The sequence below is a fragment of the Nelumbo nucifera genome, chromosome 4, assembly GCF_055504915.1.
Source record: "Nelumbo nucifera cultivar China Antique chromosome 4, China Antique-T2T, whole genome shotgun sequence".
NCBI lineage: Eukaryota > Viridiplantae > Streptophyta > Magnoliopsida > Proteales > Nelumbonaceae > Nelumbo > Nelumbo nucifera.
The window spans coordinates 47,564,815-47,586,451 of record NC_142652.1 but is presented as its reverse complement, the minus strand read 5'-3'; the positions used below and the strand labels follow the sequence as shown (position 1 = coordinate 47,586,451).

At 37.3% G+C, this 21,637-nt stretch overlaps 1 protein-coding gene across 6 annotated transcripts in view; it reads right to left on the bottom strand.

Annotated features, from left to right (window-relative positions):
- LOC104611806 (ADP-ribosylation factor GTPase-activating protein AGD4-like) overlaps positions 1–21,637 on the bottom strand; it is a 110,695-nt gene that overhangs the window by 20,940 nt on the left and 68,118 nt on the right. For 3 of the 6 annotated variants that reach the window (XM_010279030.3, XM_088902904.1, XM_088902905.1), the window contains 5 exons: positions 19,554–19,772; positions 8,833–8,919; positions 8,470–8,742; positions 3,863–3,984; positions 1,790–1,880 (listed from right to left, as the gene is read on the bottom strand). In XM_010279030.3, coding sequence (XP_010277332.1) covers positions 1,790–1,880; positions 3,863–3,984; positions 8,470–8,742; positions 8,833–8,919; positions 19,554–19,772 — 792 coding nt within the window. The remainder of the gene's footprint in view (positions 1–1,789; positions 1,881–3,862; positions 3,985–8,469; positions 8,743–8,832; positions 8,920–19,553; positions 19,773–21,637) is intronic. The other 3 variants (XM_010279032.3, XM_088902903.1, XM_010279031.3) reach the window with 3 other exon arrangements.

Sequence of the window (21,637 nt, the reverse complement as noted above, 5' to 3'; positions counted from 1 at the left end):
CGTGCCCAGACTTCTTTGACAGGGAATCCTTGGGAAATGGGGTTAGAACTGAGGGATTTTAGAAAAGAAGAGCAAGTAAAAGTACCTTTTGGAAGAGGAGTCCAAACCCTTTGATCAAAAAAAGTGGGGTCCAAGCAAACAGATTCTAGTAAATGAATTAGCTCAATAACACAATTCGACTCACCATCCCTTAACCCTCTACGAAATCCAAAGTCCCAGCTTAAAGATAAGGGGTTTAACGGGCTCAGGAGAAAAGTTGCAATTGGCTCATGTTTGTGAAGGGAAATGGAATAGAGCGAGGGGAAACAATCTTTGAGGGGTTGAGTACCCACCCAAATATCCTCCCAGAACAGAATAGCAATACCAGAACAAGCATCATACCTGATGAATCTGAGGAAGCGAGGGAGAATACCATGTATAGCCTTCCAAGGTGTAGTAAGGGTAACTCGGCGAGATATCCCAGAATCCCAACCATTTCCTACACAACCATGAATGCTTGCCACCACCTCAAGCCATATTCTCTCTCTCTCTCTCGGGGCCATCTCCATAGCCACTTCCCTAGAAGGGCTACATTCTTTAGCACTATGTTCCCTATCCCTAAACCCCCTTCTTCCTTTGGTTTGTTTACTATCTCCCATCTGATCAAGTGATCCTTTTTCACCTCACCCGGTTCCCATAGAAAGTCCCTCATTCTCTTCTCCAGTTTCTTAGCCTCCCTTGGAGGAATCCTGAACACTGAAAGGAAGTAGGTTGGCAAGTGTAGCCTTAATTAAAGTCAGCCTACCCCCTATTGAAATGAAAACATATACTTAAAGCAAGAGCATACATAAAACAAAATGAAAACATATACCATATTGCCTTAAATAAGAAGATTAAACACAAGAAAAATAATGCATTAATCAACTAATTGACCTACTTGATACTTGGTCATCCCAAGCTGCTGTATCATGAATATCAGCTGACTAGTTAGTGATGCAGTTGATCCAGGGCTCAATTGACTTTTTGGTAACTAATGAGCACTTTAATAAAACTAGCTTATATTCTCAGGCCCAATTGGCTATGAAACTCAAATAGAGCTGAGTCCAGCATTGCTTCAATTATAAGACAAGGTCATTCAAAAGGGTACAAAAACATGGAAGTCAAAGGAGACCCACAAGTGGTATGGGTTGGATATTAAATGATTGAGCAAGGCTTTGGCAGTATATATACGGTATTAGAGAGGCCACATCCCTAGTGAACAGAATGAACTCTAAAAGCAGACCAGAAAATTCATTGGGAAGGGAGGAAGTGGGTATAGAAAATATATCAAGGGACTATTCAACAGAGTAGAACACAAGCAGTAGGAAAGAAGTATTTGTATTTTATTGGCATTCTCTCCTCAAAAAAACTATAAAAATTAAAAACTTCTCTTATCTAGGAGTGATGCCCACAAACAACTATAAAAATTAAAGATGACATTCTAATGCCAAAATTCATAAAAAGAAAGGAAAACTAAAAGACAGAAATCTACAAACCACTTTTACAACTACTTGCAATCCCTACCAGTTTCATAACAGATGCCTTCCTAAACAAAAAATCCATGGTTTATTAGTTGATCATTATACAAGTCAATGAAACAAATGTTACCAGTTTTATGGTACAATAGTTGAAATAAAATTGTTTTATTGCAAATAATGATACATGATTTTTGATTCATGATATCATAAAGAATATAGGCATTTATCAAAATGCATGATATCTATAAAATTAGACAGAGAAAGTGTTGCAATTAATTGGTTCAACTATGTACCTTTGACTGGATATATTTTTCTTTCTCCAAGAGAGCATCTTTGGGGCCAGGTTTTGTAATTGAAGTGATGTAGTCATTTGATTCACAGCTGCTGCATGATATTGTTAAAAAAAAAATGGACTCAACATAGGAAGACCACCAAGTGGAAAAAAAAAAATAGAAAACCTATATAGTTGATAGAAGAGCATCCAAATGGATGCTCAATCAATACCCAACTACCTAATATATAGCCAAAGTGATAGGCTTCCCAGGCATTTTTAAACTAGGAGTCATCTAACTTTTCTTAGCATTAGATTATATATGATTAATTACAGAGAGTTTTGAATAAATCACATACATAATAGAAAAATGTTTCCCAAACTGATCATTTAAGCTTCTTCTGTTCTTAATTGAATGACAGACCCCATTGCTGTCCTACTGGAAAGATGACTTGCCACACCATACCATCCATCAAATATGGACTTCTGGAATAGTCAATGGTTCTGTCACTGCTATATCACACCATTCACTTCAGCTTTTCAAAGCTTATATTAATTATTCACAGCTTCAATTATGATGGAAAAGTGGGGGTGAAAAAGGATTCAGTCGGGTCATAAATCATAGACCTTTTTACAGCGTTACCAGAAGACATGAAAACCATGTATCTCACCATACCGATACTTGGAGGGCATGTCATAACCTAGGACTGTGACATTTTTTGTTTTCTAACTTTTCCCATTTTTTTGAAGGAAATCGATGAATAAGAAAACATTTTGCAGGATCGTAGAGTTTCCCTGGAAGAAAAAACAGGAAAAAATTTTCCAGAAGTTTCCACAGAAGAGGACTTGAGGGATGTTTTGGTAGGTCCCATTACTTGTCAGTTCAGGGAAAAAGACTTGAGGTTCCCATTACTTGTCAAAACACATTGACCTAAAGGTCTCCACTCTCCCTCCACTCTAACAAAGGGATGTTTTGGTAGGTCCCCTCTAGCAGGGGCCTTTTGTTTTACTAGTATCCACTTAGAAGTTTTGCCTTGTGGAACCTTTATTTTCCATATTGCAAACAAACAAGAAAATAAATCCTTCAAAGATTTTATGACAAATTTCTACAGAAAAAAAAAAATCCAACAACAAACGAAGATTTTGTGTAGTTTAATATTCATTTACAGTTGTGGCCATGGGTTGTGAATCCTAGGGTTTGGTGTGTCAGAAACCTAAGAATACTTCACCATTTGGGGTGCCTGTGAGGTAACAAGGTGTTATTGGTATTAGGAATTTGGGACTAAGCTATACTGCCATGTGCACCATTAGTATAATTCATGAATCAATGAGATGTCTTGTCAATAGAAGGTATGCTGGAGAATTTCATTATAAGGAGATATGAGTTGTTACTTAAGCCCTCTTTCTCAATAGAATATAGTGTTGGATGATGAAACCTGTAAGGTGAATTCTCAGCCTGCTTTTTATAGGGTGTTAACAAGATTGCTAAATGCAGATGTTGGACACTTTCTACTCTTCTTTTTACAAGGTATTGCATTAAATGAAAAAATGTAAAAGTGGTTAAATCACCTAATAGAACTAGGTAGAAGTATAGATTTAGCAGCTCATATACAGCATATATAATGGCATTCCAATGCCCCCTTCTCCACCCCCCCACCGAAAGAAAAAAAAAAAAAAAGCAAAAGAAATTCATAAACAAAACTGTAATTGCTCACTTGCTGATGACATTAGAAAAATCCAAACCTTCAAATTGAGAAACAATATGAGTGCAAGAATATATCATGTCATCCCCCCTTCTCAATGACATGATTTTCCTCTCAAAACTTTTCCTTGGAAAATTTCTGTTATTTTCTTACCTCCAAAAAAGACCTTAAAAGTTTCCTTATTTTCAGCACCACAACACAAGTTATCATTCAATCCAATAACAAAAAGAACATAGGGAAGCCCATTGCCTCTCTAACACCATGAAAAAAATTATTCTAGACCAAGGTCAAAATTTCCGGATTTTGTTCTGCTATTTAATAACATTCTTCCCAAATGCTACTTCTATGTTTTAAGAAGCTTGTTAACAAGAGAATCTTCACAAGTGCATTACCTTCCATTTGGAACATGAAGCAATTCCTCCCACACCGAGTTACAGTAAGCATTACCCAAAGCACGAAACAAATCCAAGACAACGGGCTCCCAAACCTTGACATCTAATGTTATAGATCTAACCTGCAGTTGATGGGAAAATAGTAGGTAAAATCAATTGTAGTTGATAGATCTAATGTTATAGATCTAACCTACAGAACAAAAGCTTGTATATATTATGCTCAATCGAGTGTATGCAGGGTTCATAGTTGGCAAGATTTTGAAAAATATCCCTGAGATCTCCGCATTTCACTAGGGGGTGAAGCAAAACATTCCAACAATCTTTTATTTGATAAATACAGTAGTTCGTAGTTGTTTGAGTCTTAAATGTAAAACTAGACTTCTAACAATCTATGAAGTTTTATTGAGAAATTCAATGTTTTCATTAATATTCCTTAATTTTCTTAAGCATTTTAAATATCTTAGAAAATTAATAAAATGCCTTCAAATCTTCTCATCTTTGTATAGATAAACGTGGATTGATATTGAAATTGTGAACCATGAGTATACAGAAATATCCAATACCAGTTCATTATAAGGTATATAACTGACAACACAGTCAGATTTCTAAATGAAAAGCAGTAGAATAATGCATGCCTCTAAATGTCTGATATGAAATTATGAATAATGAAATACCTCATGATAGCATGGAAAAAAGTGGATTTTTTGTAAGAGAGAGAAATTTGTTAAGTTATTTATACCTCACTTGTAAAACATAAAAATTAGAGGGCGGCTGATATGTTTTCTAAGAGTTTGATTCAGGTAGCAACAAGCTCAGGCAATAAGACATATATACTCCAGCAGTTAGGTGGCATGATATTAGGGTTATTCATGTCTTTTTATTTCTGTTTTTATTTGTTTATGTTTTATTTCACTTCATAAAAGCAGACCTATCATTCTATTTGTGGTTGGATATTATATATATAGCATCAACTGGTGAGACCGAGTAAATTCTTTTCTCCATCAACTTCTTCTTTCTCTAATCCTTTCTGCTCATAGCCTGCTTCAAAGCCAGAACCAGCTTTGAGTAATACAAGATATGAACCCTGGCGGGTAATACAAAGAGGCTTTTTCCAAGATTTGAACCCTGGTGGATAATACAGAGAAGCTATTTCCGAGATTTGAATCCTGGTGGGTAATATAAATAATTGAAAAAATTAATTCAAGTACCTTCCAGATATATGAAATACTATAACAAACAATTAAAGAAGTTTGACACTTGTTAGACAAAAGCACAATGCTGCATAATCATGGATATAAGAACAAGAATGAAATGTGCATTTGAGAGCTTGACTTAGCTAGATAAAGAAATATCATTTCAGGGACACACTGAAAACTGGTTCTTTTTTTTATAGCAAAAGTAAATGCAATTAAATAAAAAAGAATAGAATACATAAGATGGTATACTTACTACAAAAAAGAAAGCAATAAAAGATTGTACAAGTAAATTTCAAAGTATATCTTTGTTACCTACGACATTTTACAAGGAAGATGGAATTCTTTCTCCCATTTTGGGTGGAAACAAAAATAAAGTTCTTTACATGTAGAATATATATTTGTCTATAACAAAAAGGTAACAAGAAAAGAAAACCATATGTAGAAGTATCCCCTCAAGAATCAGTGGAGTGCCAAACCCCAAGAATAATCCACATGGGCATTTCACCCATTTAGGGGGAGCCCATGTAATACTGCAAAAAGGTCACATTAGTCCAAATTGGTAATCTACAAAAATATTACTAGGAATGTAATGGACCACGAGCTCTCCCTACTGATCCTTTAACCATAATTACCTATATTCCACCATGTAAAACATGGAATCAGACATGTAAATGAGGAAGAAGACAGAATAGGGAGAGAAGGGAAAGAGGAATGGCAAAACAACAAACAAAACAATCCCAAAATACAACTCCAAACCAAAACCAACCAAACAAGAAAAAACAACACCAAACCCCAAACCCTCTGACCATAGAACCACATCCAAAACAACCCACAGAAAAACAACTTCCATACAAAAACCTCGAACAAACATCACACAAATGCAACTTAGAAATGAATCCCAGCAGATGACAACTTCCATACAAAAACCTCAAACAAACATCACACCACTACCTTCTTGCTTGGCCCAATCCCAAATAGACCACCCTCAATCCGGCCAAAACTTTTGAGACTAGATCAAAGAACATTTTGATGTTTTCTCAGACTTCTGAATCTTCTATTGCAAGATGATTTTTCATGACATCCTTCAGATCCTTGACTTCTCATTAATCCTCTCCAACCCCAAAACCAAGTTCTTCTCAGAAACCAAACCTGGCCCAACTTTACACCCACTTCATTGACAACCCCTACAAATCCATGTAATCTCAAAACATCTAATAATATATTCAACCCTTGAATTATTTCCTTCAGAGACAACATTTCCACCATCTACTTCTGTTTCCAACAGGGATGACTAGGGTATGCCAATTCTCATAGTTCATATACCCACTCTAGCTAGTTGGTACCATCCAGTTGAACTGTACTAATAAGCCCTACACTCTGGAGGTCTTTAGCTCCTCCCAAAACCTTCTTGCACTTTGCACTCCACTCCTAAGAACCTTCTTTTCCTGATATCTTTGATATTTTGCTGATATTTCAGATTTCATTAATAGACTATATGTTTAAGGTTTAAAATTTTAGAATGTTATTTCTACATTCAAGTATGTCATTAAAATTATTTTTGATCAATAGTATGTCATTAAAATTATCATAATTTTTTAAAAATATTTTCCCAAAAGAACAAATAGAGATTTGTTGATATAATTCACTTAATAAGTCACTATAATTTAAAAGAATAAAAAAAAACACAACAACAAAAGAAGATTCTAAATCTAATCAAAACATATAATAACATGAAAGGCAAAAGTCCAAATGGCAAGTACATGAGATATGTAATGAAGAGAAGAACGCAAAAAGATTAAAAGAGAGATAGAGCAAGTCTCTTAATCTTCATTTATTTGATTTAAACAATATGTTGCTATGTTTTTTGAGTGTTAATGATCAATGATACTTTCTCTAATGTTTCCTTAAAGGATTATTGATTAATTCCATGTTTTTAAAAAAATTCCTTGATTTTTTTTTAACTTTCCCAATATCTTTATGAAACTAGCAAAATATCCCCAAGATTTCCTAATCTCTGCAAGGTGAAATGTCCATTAGGTTCCATTTGGGAAGAGTGCAAATGGAAACATGCTGGTTGATGCAAATGCAAAGTTGGTTTAGTTTTGCATTGATAAATTTTACTTTCTTGCCAAATGAGTTTTACTTAGGATGGTCACAATACCTCCTTCCACATGGTCCCTCCTCTTTCTTCCCATTCTTTTTATGTTTAATTATAAAAATCTACCTAAACGACCATGATAGGGCTTCAACTGCAGTACTCCCAGTGTCTCAATGCAATTCAGCTGTCCTAGTTTGCAGCTATTCTTAAATAAACTTAACAACTAGTAATCATAATAGGATTTCTATATACCAGAACAAACAGTACCTTCCTCGAGATAAACATCCCTCTATTAGACAATATCCTGAGCATGGTTCACAATATCGACGATATTTGGCGAAATGTCCCCGAAATATCCCCATTTGCTAGGCAGTGACAAGAAATCTTCGGGGAATCATTTCTTTCAAATATCCATGATATTTTGTCGATGGGTTCTAGTATGATACCGGAAAGACATCATATCCAAAAAAACTTGTAACCAATCAACAGATATCATAAATGTATTAGCCAATTAGATGATATTTATCAAAATTCATGGATGGGCTTTGATTGGTCACAGCTCTTCCGGCACCATGTCTTTCTGGCATCATAGATTTTCACTTTGCCGATATGTTGGCAATATTTCAAATATCATTGATAGACTATATATTTAGAGTTTAAAATTTTAGAATATTATTAAAAACTTTCAATATTTCATTAAAATTATCATAATTTTTTTCAAAATACTTTCCTAAAAGAACCAGCATGGAATTGGTAATCGGATAATTGGCATAATACTTAGAAAGGATTAACTTACTAAGCCACTTAATACTTTGATAGGATTCACTTACTAAGTCACTATAATTCAAAAGAAAAAGAAAAATGTGTATAACTACAAAGAATATTCTCAATCTAATCAAAACATAGTAACATAAAGACAAAAGTTAAAATGGCAAGTTATTGACATATATATAGAAAAGAAGATGGCTAATGACCATAAGGGAGACAGAAACACACGAATTACAATCTCTTAATTGCTTCCTATTGATTTATACAGTTCTTTGCTATGGTTTTTTGAGGTTCAAATGTGCAATTATATTTCTCCTAATGATCCCTCGAAGGTTTATTAACTAACTTATGTTTCTAGAAAACTTTCCCCAATATTTAGATTTTCCAAATATCTTAGTGAAATTAGCAAATATCTTGAAAAATTTTGCAACTCTACATGGCAAAATGTTAATCGATATCAAAATGGCAAACCATCTCTCCTGAAAAAGCTGACATATTTGGTAACAGCAATAGACATATGTACAAAATTTCAGTTACATATTGACCTTTGAAATGTGAACTCCAAGATTCCGATGAACACCAGAGCATTCAATACAAAGCAGAATACCAAGATTCAGTGATGCCCACTCAGGTTCAGGAGAACAGCATTCTGCACAAAGATCATTGCCTGAAATTTCTCTGAGAACCCTGGAAACTGCATCTAATTTTTTTACTTTCATGTCATCCTCTGAGCCAACATGGCTATCCAGTATTAGAGAATCATAACCAGCACTAACAGCACTCTTGCGTTCTAGATCCTTTTGTGCCAGAGGAACCTGCTAACAAATGGCCCTTTTATTGTTTGCATGAACATCAAAATGTGATTAACCTCCATGCATACAAGAAATAGTAAAGCTTAATTTTGGTACCTCCTCTATGAAAGGAGAATTTAGTAGGGCTGCGATAACTCCTGTGATCTTATCAACCCAATCCTTCCTATCTGCTTCATTTTCAGTCTGAAGTAAGAAAGAGAAAAAAAACAAAAAAAAAAGATAATTGAACAACATTAGCTGGAAAAATTGCTCTTTTGAATCAGTATGCTTTTGATCAGCAACAAAAAATGGCATATCAATACAAACAAGGAAAGAAGTACAAACCCAAGGAATATCAAAAGGAAGAAAAATAACAGTTGACTCCATACCCCAAAAAGATAAAAACAAATCAACAAATAATTAGTTTGACATAATTTCCGATCATTTATCCTCTTGGTAGGCTTTTACCAATCTAATTGAAAAATCTCAGACTCCATCTAAATTAGGAGGAAACCCTCATAACATGGAGGAGTAAAAAACAAACTGTGGTTGATAGATATGGTGCCAAAGCAGAGTACAGAACTATGGCAGATAGAGTGACTGAACAATGTATTTCATTATATTGTGACTTAAAGCAGCAATAAACATTACCCATAAATCTGTCCACATTTCTTCCATTTATTCCATTTTTCTGTTAGAGAAAAATTTTGAATTACTAATGGATCACTCTATTCCACTCTTCAAAAGAATATTCCTGTCCATCAAAAATTTCTCTATCATCTATCGTACATGTTTTTGTAGAGAACACTGATGTGGACCCCACTGATAATGGTCCCCACTGTGTTCGTATGGCAGCATATTTCTGTTAGTTATGTCAGTGTTAGTTGGTAGTTATTTCAGTTTGTTGCTTCAGCTTTATTATTAGTTTATTTGCCATGTAAGTAATAAGGGCAATTCAGCCCTTTTATAATTAGTCAACATATATAAATATTAAGAGTGGGTCGGCTGATGTCAAGACCAACCCTCTCTCTTTTCCAAAATCTCTTTGTGTGCCTTTTCTCTTCTCTCCTTCTCTTCTTCATTCTTTTTCTTTTGAATTCAAGACTGATTGTAGTCTTGATCGACTACTTGGTATCAAAGCCGACCTAGGAGCTCTTATGTTAGCCTAATTAGATTGACTACATGAGAATCTCCTAGGATTAGAAGTTTTTCAACAAAGGAGGATCAGCTGATTCTTGGAGGTTACTGGTAGTGTGCGGCTGCTACTAAGAAGATTGTAGAAGGCTGGGAGAGTTCCAGTAGTCAGGAAGAATCAGAAAAGGCTTCGAATCCTTAAGATTAGGGTTTCGCATCAGACAGAAGGTGGCGGCCAGAGATTCTTTCATAAAGTAAGTTTTTTCCTTGAGAATAACTTTGAAAAAATCATCTTGGTCTATTCTGAGAGGTGCCGCTGGAAAATCTGTGTTTTTCCTTTAGGGTTTTGAGAGGAAACCCTAAAATTCAGAACTGTTGTTGGTTTCAGATCTGATTTTGAACTGGTTTCATACAGAATTTTGTTTTCTTTGTTCTTTGGAAGACCTAAGCCGGCTGTTATCAGTTGTTTGGGTGCTGTTTTTCTATTACAGTAGTTTAAAAAAGTTTTTTTATTAATTCTTGACCAAGAATGGAGTTCAAGAATCAGGGGGAAGGTGTTTTTGGGACTAGCAATTCTAGTAACATGTCTGAGAATGCCTTTCAGATTACAACTGAAGTTTGATGGATCAAACTACTTAGAATGGGCTCGATCGGCCATGATGGCCATTGGGGGTAGAGGAAAGCTCAGCTACTTGTTGGGAGATGTGAAAGAACCAACTAAGGAGGACCAAACTTATACCAAATGGGTTCAAGAGAACTATTTGGTAATGACATGATTGTGCAACTCTATCCAGCCACATATCAGCCGGAACTATTTGTGGGCAAAAACAGCCAAGGAAATCTGGGATGTCATGAAAGAAACTTACTCCCAACCCCTTAATGTTGCTAGGGCTAATGAATTGAAGTGTGAGGTTAACAACCTTAAGCAATGAGAGAAACTAGTCTCGGTTTACTTCTCTACCTTGAAATCTCTGTGGCATGAAATTGACCACTTAGAAACACTTGAGTGGGAAAGTCAGAAGGATGCACAAACTTATAGAAAGCAAGTTGAAACTAATAGGGTTTTTGAATTCCTACCTGGTTTGAATCCTGAATATGGTATTGTGAGACAACAACTACTAACAAGAGATAGTGTGACTTTATCTCAAGCCTACTCCTTAGTGCATAGTGAAGAGACTAGGAAAAAGGTTATGATGCAGCATCAACCCTTCCCACCAGCCTTGGCAGTAGTTAAACCTAAGTCTGGGGGTGATACGGAGAGGGACATAAAGAAGGAAGATAAGCGGGATCTAGTGTGTGAACATTGCAAGAAACCTAAGCATACTAAAGACACATGTTGGAAGCTGCACCCTCATCTAGTTCCAGCAAAACTCAGGAACAAAAGGGGTAATGCTAATATGGCTGTTAATACTGATGGTGCATCCTCATCGGGCACAAAAGGCATGCCTCTAGACACCCTATCTGCTGTCTGGGCTGCCCTGACTCAGTTGGAAAAAGAAGTTGGGAATTCAGCTCAATCATCTCAGCCGCCATCAGCTCCTCCCACATCAGCCTTTGCTCGTTCAGGTACTCGGGCCTCAGCTTATCATGCTTCAACTCCAAGTAACATTGAACATTGTTGGGTAATAGACTCAGATGCATCTGACCATATGACTGGCTTGCCATCACTATTTCTCAGTCTGTTAGTCAGGTTATGCTTTGGCATAATCGGTTGGGTCATTTATCCTTTCGGTCTTTGAAGAGTTTGTTTCCAAATTTATTTGAGTCTGTTGAGATGTCCAAATTGAGATATGAGAGTTGTGAGCTTGCAAAGCATTGTAGAGCATCTTATTCATTGAGTAATAAAAGAAGTAGTAATTCTTTTGATATTGTGCATCCCGATGTTTGGGGCCCGTATCACATCACTGCTATGGGGGGATACAGATATTTCTTGTTGTTTGTTGATGACTATACCCGTTTTTCTTGGGTTTACCTTATGCGTTCTCGAGATGAGGTTCCTGCTTTGACCCAGATCTTTCATCAGATGATTTTAACCAGTTTGGGGTCAAAATCAAAATATTCAAATCCGATAATGCGAAAGAATACTTTACCAACTCATTAGCCTCTTATTTTCTTGATCATGGGATTATTCACCAAAGTACTTGTCCTTATACACCACAGCAGAATGGGGTTGCTGAGAGGAAGAATAGGCACATATTGGAGGTGGCTAGAAGCATTATGTTTAACTCCAATGTGCCTATTCGTTTCTGGGGAGATGCTATTCTTACAAAAGTGTATCTCATTAATCGAGTTCCTTCACGGGTTCTTGACACGAAGCCTCCATTTACCCTCCTATAGACCTATCCATGGGTCGGGTGGCCCGACGGGCCGGCCCGGCCCACGGACGGGCTTGAACACACATATGGGCCTGCGGGCTTAACCTCGGGCCAAAAAGCCCGGCCCGCAATAAATTCGAGTCGGGCTCGGGATTTTCCAAAATAGCCCGGCCCGGCCCGGCCCGACCTATAACTAAACCTAAAAACCCTAGTTGAAGACCCCCTCTTTTTTTCACCTCTTTGCCTCTTTCCTTTCTTTTTCCAGCCGAACCATTCTTCTCCAATCTCCACATCCTCCACAGTTCTCAACTTCTCATCCTCACACTCTCAAGCAGCCACACAACCGGCGAGGCAGCAAACGTTCACCGGTGCAACAACTCCGGCAGTGAGTCCTCACTCCTCTCTCTCTCTCTCTCTCTCTCTCTCTCTCTCTCTCTCTCGTTCCTCTTCTCAAATCTCACTTCTCCTTCAAATCTCAGTCACCAGCGACGGCGAGACGGCGAATATAGGCACCGGCTGTGGCAGAGAGTTCTCTCTCTCTCTCTCTCTCTCTCTGATGCGAACTGATCACTGTTAAACTTAAAATCGCAGGTCGCAAGCTCGCAGCTCACAGACCACAGTCACCGCGAACTCAGTTCTGGCGAACACAATCATCGGCGGACGCAATCGGGCTTCGAGCTCGGGCTCGGGCTTTTTATCTGGGCCGGGCTCGGGCCCAAGTTGTAGGCCCGTTGGTCAGGCCGGGCTCGGGCTCGGGCCTAACAAATTTTCATTAATGAAGAGTAAAAGTCCGGCACGAGCCCGGCCCGGCCCGGCCCATGAACAGGTCTACCCTCCTATACCCCGATAAAGAATTGTTTACTACTCCCCTTAAAAGCTTTGGTTGCACTTGCTTTGTTCAGATTCTTGGATCTCATCGTTCCAAATTTGATTCTAAGGCCTCCAAATGTATTTTTCTCGGTTATACACAAACTCAAAAGGGTTATTGCTACTATGAACCTACTTCTGGGAGGAGATTTGTCTCGATGGATGTTACTTTCTTTGAGGTACCCTATTATCCTAGGGTTTCTCCTCGGGGGGAGAGTAGTGAGAGTGGGGTTAACTCATCAGAAGTTCCTTAAACTGTTCCATTGAGTGATGAGGGATGTAATGGGGAGGGTTGTTAGAGGTGTCAGGATTTGAGAGTTTATCACAAGTGGTGGAGGCAGGTTGATTTCGGTCATCAGTATCAACAATCCAGGCTAGCCCCAGTTCCTTCTACGGATCCAAATCCAGGTACTACAGTCCCATTATCAGATCCAGATCCCACTGAGATACCTTCCACTGTTGCACCCTTACCTCCTTTGGATGACCTTGGCCTCCATATTGCAGTCCACAAAGACAAAAGGCGTTGCACCACATCCACAGCACATTGCATTTCCCAGTTCCTGTCCTATGATCGCCTGTCCCCCTCTTACAGGTCATTTCTCACATCCATTGCTAATATTCCTATCCCTAGAACAGTGCAAGAAGCCTTGCCAATTCCTGAGTGGAAAGATGCAATGAAGGTTGAAATGGATGCTCTTCTGAGGAATAATACTTGGGAGCTAGTCGACCAGCCTAAAGGGAAGAAACCGGTTGGATGTAGATGGGTATTTACTATGAAACATAATGTTGATGGTTCCATTGAAAGGTATAAGGCCCGGTTAGTTGCAAAGGGATTTACTCAAACTTATGGTATAGACTACTTGGAGACTTTTGCTCTAGTAGCAAAGATGACCACTATTAGAGTTTTGTTATCCCTTGCAGCCAGTTACTCTTGGCCCTTGTTCCAGATGGATGTTAAAAATGCCTTCCTCAATGGAGACTTACAGGAAGAAGTGTACATGCAGTTACCTCCTGGACTTTATGATGCAGAGACAGGAAAGAAGGTTTGCCGATTGAATAAAGCCTTGTATGGACTAAAGCAGTCCCCCAGAGCTTGGTTTGATAGATTCTGACAAGCCCTTGAAAAATTCGGCTATGTACAGACCCAGTCAGACCATACATTGTTCATTAAGAGAGTGGACTCTTCCTTGACTTTGCTTGTTGTATATGTGGATGATATTGTAGTGACAGGGAATGATAACAGTGAGATTGAGTCTCTTAAACAACTCCTTCATCAAGAGTTTGAGGTGAAAGATCTGGGAGAGCTACGATACTTCTTGGGTATTGAGGTAGTTAGATCTAAACATGGGATTTTTGTTTCTCAAAGAAAGTATGTTCTAGATCTATTGGAAGAAACTGGAAAGTTGGGTGTTAAACCTGCAGATGCACCTATTGAACAGAATCACAAGATCAGTGTAGAGGGTGGAGATCCACTTGAAGATAAAGCTATGTTCCAACGGTTAGTTGGAAAACACCTCTATCTTTGTCTCACACGACCGAACATCAGTTATGCAGTCAATGTTGTCAGTCAATATATGCACTCTCCTAAAATTACTCACCTCCTTGCAGTTGAGAGGATATTAGCATACTTGAAGAGGTGTCCAGGAAGAGGTATATTATTCAAAAATAATGATCACATGAAGATAGAGGTTTATACAGATGCTGATTGAGCTGGGAGTGATGATGATAGAAGGTCTACCTCTGGATATTGTGCTTTTGTAGGAGGTAACCATGACTCCTGGAGGAGTAAGAAACAAAGTGTTGTTTCTCGTTCTAGTGCTGAAGCTGAATATAGATCTATGGCTAATGGTGTGGCTGAAATCCTATGGCTGAAGTCATTATTTGAAGAGTTGGGTATTGCTTATGAGAAGCCCTTAATGTTGTATTGTGATAATCAGGCTGCTATTAATATAGCTCATAATCCGATATAGCGTGACAGAACTAAGCATATTGAAGTAAACCGACATTTTGTCAGAGAAAGGGTTTCATCTCAAGAAGTGTGTCTCCCGTATATCACCTCCAGCATGCAGCTCGCAGATCTTCTCACTAAGGTTGTTCCAAGGAAGAAGTTAGAGGCAGACCTATGCAAGTTGGGAATGACAAATATCTATTCCCAACTTGAGGGGGAGCGTAGAGAACACTGATGTGGACTCCACTGTGTTCGTATGGCAGCACATTTTTGTTAGTTATGTCAGTGTTAGTTGGTAGTTATTTCAGTTTGTTATTTCAGCATTATTATTAGTTTATTTTCAATGTAAGCAATAAGGGCAATTCAGCCCTTTTACAATTAGTTAACATATATAAATATTAAGAGTGGGTCGGCTGATGTCAAGACCAACCCTCTCTCATTTCCAAAATCTCTTCGTGTGCTTTTTCTCTTCTCTCCTTCTCTTCTTCTCTTCTGAAATTTCTTCATTCTTTTTCTTTTGAATTCAAGACTGATTGTAGTCTTGATCGACTACTGTTCTGAATCACATCCCTTCCTCAATATTCCTTTTACGCAAGACTTGGGTTCAAGGAGAGTGATTAGGAGTGATTTATGATTATGAATCTGACGGCCTATATCTTCTAGAATCTATAGCTAACAACATCTCACCAGTCCGAAGGGTTTACTAGTACTACTAGTGGGAATAAAGACCAATTACATTCATACATTGTTTCCATTGAAAACTGTGTCTTAGACGATCTGGTAACATATGTAACATGCCCCTTTTTTCTTCCAATAACAACTATAAGTACAGTTTAGGAAGTCAATATCACACTTGTTTGATAATAAAAAATGAGCAATAGTATTGGACTGTATTACTGAGGTTCTAGACCTAAGAAAACGATGAAAGTTTGCAGATTCCACTGATCATTAAAGAACTTCGGTGGTAGGTTATGGACATAAATTAGCTGCATTACTATGTGGTCTTATTCTTTAACTTTTGAAATCAGGGATCGTAGCTAATGCAATGGAACCAAGTTAGCTTGGATACTTCAGTGGGAATGTTGTGTGAGAATCATACCAGGAAAACAATTAGTGACAAAGAAAGTGGGGAAATAATCACCTTGAATCAGGATCTCAGTTGTGATGGAAGAAACCTAGTATGTATCAGTGTTTTAAAAGGTGTGGGAGGCGTATGCCTGGAGGCACGCCTCCAGGTGAGGCACTCCCAAAACGCATTGAGGCGTATGCCAGAGGCGCTGACACCTCTGAGGCATATGCCTCAGGTGCAAGAGACGTACGCCTCATGCGCTTTTTTCATGAGGCATGCTAGAGGCATACGCCTCATGCACATCTTATATAAAAAGACAGAAAAAAAAAGAAAGAAAAAAGGAAAAGAAATGGAAGGGAAAGAAAAAGAAAGAGAAAAGAAAAGAAAAGGAAAGGGAAGGGAAGAAAAGATAAGGGGAAAGAAAGTGGTTTGCCCCCAGCCCCATTTCTAGTAACTTCATGACAGAGATCATAGTTAGTAGCTCATTGGCAACAAGCTAGGATTAACAAGAAAGGAAAGAACTCTACTGTCAATAGCATTTCTACCAAGTTTTCTGCTGCAACACCTACACCTACCACTCCACCACAGAGTGTCTCATGATGCATCTTTGTTTAGAAACTCCAAGAGCTTAGTAACTATTCCTAATTAAGAGATAGAGATAATTCAATAAAAGGCATTTCACTCACCTCCTCTTCGACAAGACCCCCCCCTTTCAACTAATGTTATGCATCTTTATTCTTCTTAATATAAAAGATTTTTATTAAAAATAAAGAAAAAATGAGATCCCCCCTTCCTCCTCCTAACCCCCCTCCTCTTAAGGAGGCTTACGCCTCCTTGTGTTCAGGAGGCTTATGCCTCTTGCGTTCTGAACTATGCCTCATGCCTCTAGGTAGTGGAACGCCTCACGTCACGCCTCCGCATTTTAAAACACTGGTATGTATCAACTGGGTTTCTGACATTTAGTCATTAGGATTATCCGACTATGGGCAGGACAAAAGATTCCATCCATAGGAGTTAAAGATACAGAGATTTTCATCCAAGATCACCTGCAGAAATTTATCTTCATGGCCGAAGATAAGTGGATGCAGAAAATAAAAAATAATCTGGAATGGAATACCTCTTGCAATATGTTAGAATATTTGGAAGGAGAGACATAGAAGAAATTTGTTGAACACAAAGTTTGTCCAATGGATAGGATTGTGGCAGCAATTAGTAGATCTACTGCAGTGTGGGTGATTCTACCAGAATTTAGACAAATCACCAAGGAGAATCTAAGGACTAATCTTGGAGAAGTGTTGGGGTTTCAATTGTGTAATTTGGAGTATCTTGTATGATTAGTTTTAGCAATTTGTCTTGTATGTGATGATTCCTTATCACCTATCAGGACGTATCTCTTTTTTCTTTTAATGAAAGTTTATTTTTACCATAGAAAAAAAGTCTAGTGGCCTGGTTTAAAACCATGAAAGGAACAGACCAGGGAAACAATTTAGGCTATGGATGGCTTGATTCCACCAACAAGACCGTCACTGTTAACCACTGTCAATTGAGGATCTATCACAATTAATGGGCATTACAGTGACAGGAAGAGGAAAAAGTGAAGAAAAGTTGCTGCATAACATTATCATATCTATATCTATATTAGATACAGGAAAGAGGAAGGCCAAGAGTCCTCTTACCTCAATGCTCATATGCACCATCTCTTTGACTCACTCATCTCTTAGAAATGTGGTTATATATTTTTAAATTAAATTATTAAAATATAACAAGTCACAATAAAAACGCTCTTAGGTCTTAATTTTCTCTAATAAAATGTGTAACTACTGTCTAATAAAATTCCTCTCCCTCCCTCCAATAGTCAATGTTCATAACATCTCTCCCCAATTAAACCCTTCATTTCATCTTAAATCTTTTTAAACCCCCTTTGATCATCTTTATTAAAGGAGGGGTTTAAATTAGATGTCAAACCTAAATATGGACCACAGTCTAGACCCAAACTGATGTCAAAACCCAAATTTTCCAACCCAAACCTGATCAAATTTCTATTGACCCCCATGCACTGCATGAGTTTAGGGTTTGACTATGATATGGAAAAGATATGATATCCTAAAAAACAACTGAAAAATAAACTGGAATCATAAACGTGGTAGTGAATAAGGTGTTATTTATCAAAATTCATGGGTGGGTTTTGATTGGTCAAAACTCTTTCCATACCATATCTTTCCCACATCATAGATTTTCCCATGAGTTTATTGCTAATTGGTTCTATAAAGAGTAATTTGCAGCAATAAAATAAAAGCAAGTAGAAAATGAGATTTAATTTCCATTCAGCAGGTAATCCAGTGAGATTTGACTGTGAATAAGAGAGTACTCAAGCAAGATTTGATCTATGCTTAGAGGGTACTCCACCTGGTATAAATTTCCGGATTCATGCACAAATGTGGACAAGGTTCTACAGTGTTATATGAATAGATATTTCCCAAGCCCTTCATTGGCTGTTGTTAAGAGATGGGGGTAGAAGAAGATGCACAGTAATCTTTGAACAAGGTTGACTTGAAGTTAACCTTGAGTTCAAGCGTTCAACTGAATCAAGGCAAGTCAAACAGAAGTCAGATGCATATGATGACTTAGAGATCTTCTAGGAAAATGCACGTCAAATTTTAAGATTTTGAAGCAGAATAAACACTACCCAATTACTCTAATACCACTTTTAGACATCAAGAAAGTGACTTTGATGCTCCAGGACCTACAAAAATGAATAACCCACCAATCGTACATTCCCTATACTCTAGAGAGTGATATCCTATGGTGATTGCTCGCAATTGTAAACGTATAGGGCTTGGGTGTAGGACTTTAATGACTATATTAGTCTTCCTTTACTAATTAGACTTCCTTTTCTAAGGTTCAGAACAGAGTAATACATGTTTAATTGCAATAATTCACAAACTAACCAATCAGACTTTGGAAAATTATGATCAAAGGCCATAACATGCACTTCCTCTACAATTTAATATCTCAACAATAAATGTTGAGTATAATGTTTACTTTAGTTGGTCTAAAATATTCCAAAGTAATATTAATGCCCATAACATTGATTAAATCAGTTTCCACCAATTCAATAATTCATTTCAATGCAGATGTGTGTAAGTTACACGCCACAAATGAGAGCAAATAGTAAGACAGGCAGATACACAAATTCCCTGTATTTCCTCAATCATGTTAGGTTGATTGCCTTCTGGAGACAACCCTCCAAGCATCTCCTAGTGAAAATTCCAATCACATGGGTTGGATAATTATATTAATAAAATATGTATTTCATGTGATTGTCTTTGGCTGATTGCAATCCTGTATTCTTGATAGGTTAATAAAAAATTAGCATAGATAAAAATGTCTGCTAGGCCCCAGATAAAAGGCATACAAGTCTAACAAAATGAACAAATAAGTCAGTGCTTCAAAGGCAAGGACTAACCATCTAAATAAATGCCACCAGATTTTTCACTCAAACTACCTGCAATGTGTATGTTTTTGATGGAGAAATAATTCTGAAACAAAGGCGCAGATCTGTATGTTCTGCATCAATCTTTATTGTTGAAGTGCGAAGATCAATAGTACGACAGCCAAGGTTTTCTTCGCCCAGTGGGGCTGTCTTATTGTGCCTTGCTCTAAATCTACTAAACACACTACTACCATGGTCTGATATTCCAGTTGATTGATGTGATTGAGAACCCTGTTAACAAAATAGAAATACATAGTGCACAAACAAATTAATTACAGAGAGTAATGAGATGGTAAAACATGCAAGAGAACATAACAGGAAAAAAAAAATCTGCTGCAATATTTTTAATGCTAAAAAAATTCATTACAGATTAATTAGATGGTCAAACATGAAAGAGAAACATACCAGAAAAAAAAATTATCCAAGGAATTGGAGAGGCGTTTGTAAATAACAATATGATGATATGCATATTTTATCAGTAATCTCAAGGACTTAGGAGATAAATTTTCTGCTTAATTATAACGACATGGACAATGGAGATTTGTTATGGAGAGCAACTGACAGATATTGTTTGGTAGGATGAGATGGCAAAGCCAAACCAGAAGGTTCAAGGTCATCTTAATAAGACCAGAGAGGCAACATTTTAAGCTCTAGAAAAATCCCACATTCCACTGTTTTCCTATATTAACTAATTCTACTGTTAACTTAATATCTTACCCACAGAGGATGTCACAAGAAACGAGCTTTATAAGAGAAAGGGACAGTCCCTGGACTTTTATTTTCTTTTGATCTTTACTATAATATAATTTGTTTAGAGTTCCTACCATCCAAAGTTTATATTTCTGTTATTCTTTAGAGTTGACAATTGGGTCACTATTATTTAAACAGGGGTATTTATGTAATCTTACATATTATTTAAACAGTTGAGATCAGTGTTTTAAAAGGCATGGGAGGCATCCGCTTCAACAAGACCCCCCTTTCAACTAATGTTATGCATCTTTATTATTCTTAATATAAAAGATTTTTATAAAAAATAAAGAAAAAAGTGAGAACCCCCCTTCCTCTTCATCCTCCTCCTAACCCCCCTCCTCTTAAGGAGGCTAACGCCGCTTGCATTCTGAACTACACCTCACGCCTCTAGGTAGTGGAACGCCTTGCGTCACGCCTCCACATTTTAAAACATTGGTTGAGATCACTTCTACAATCTTTTCTGAATTCACAGCCCCGGTTCTTTTCTTCTCTACTCTCCTGTCTTCTTCTTCTCTTTTCTCTCTATTTAAGATCTATTTTTCTTTCTTCATTAATTAAGAGCAGATTAGGTCTGTTCACACCTACAACTTTTTTTTAAGGTAAAAATAATATTTATTAAAAGAAAAAAAAAGAAATTACAAGAAAGGTGAACAAAAGTCAACCAAGAGAAGAAAGACATCAAAACAACCTCCACCATGCCCTTAAACAACTACTGCTAACAGCAAGCATTGTCCATTACAAACGCCTAAGCCAACCACCCAACCCCAGACAACTTTACAAAAGATAAATTATGATGATAGGGTCAGGTGACCATAAACACCATAAACTTCTTTTCTCAAATAAGCTTCTTAGCTTTTCAGCTGATGCACCTACCTGTGGCAACTGCAAACATCATAGGTCAACAAAGTAAGCAACCCAATACTGACCTCTTTCCTATAATATCTTTCCCTTTTGTTTTGTATGCTAAGGAGCAAATAGAGTTCTTTTATTGTTTCTACCACAATAAGAAACTATATTAGAAGCTACTCTTACTTGCTCTCTATTTTCTCTTATATTTGCATGTTAAAACTTGTAGCAGCCTATTGCTGCTTTTTTTTTTGGATCAATAACGGCAGATTTCATTAATTATTGAAACAGATTACAATTAGTGCAAATAAAAGAGGAGAGACAAACCCTCTTCACTCTCCTCAAAAACTTGCACAAAATTACAATTGAGTCCAAAAGAGTTGGTTTCTTCCCAACCCATGTTTTGCTAGAAAATCAGATAAGGCATTAGCAGTTCTTTTAACCCACATAAGTCTCACATCCATATCTTGTGTCAGCCATTTGAATTTCTTTCTTTCACT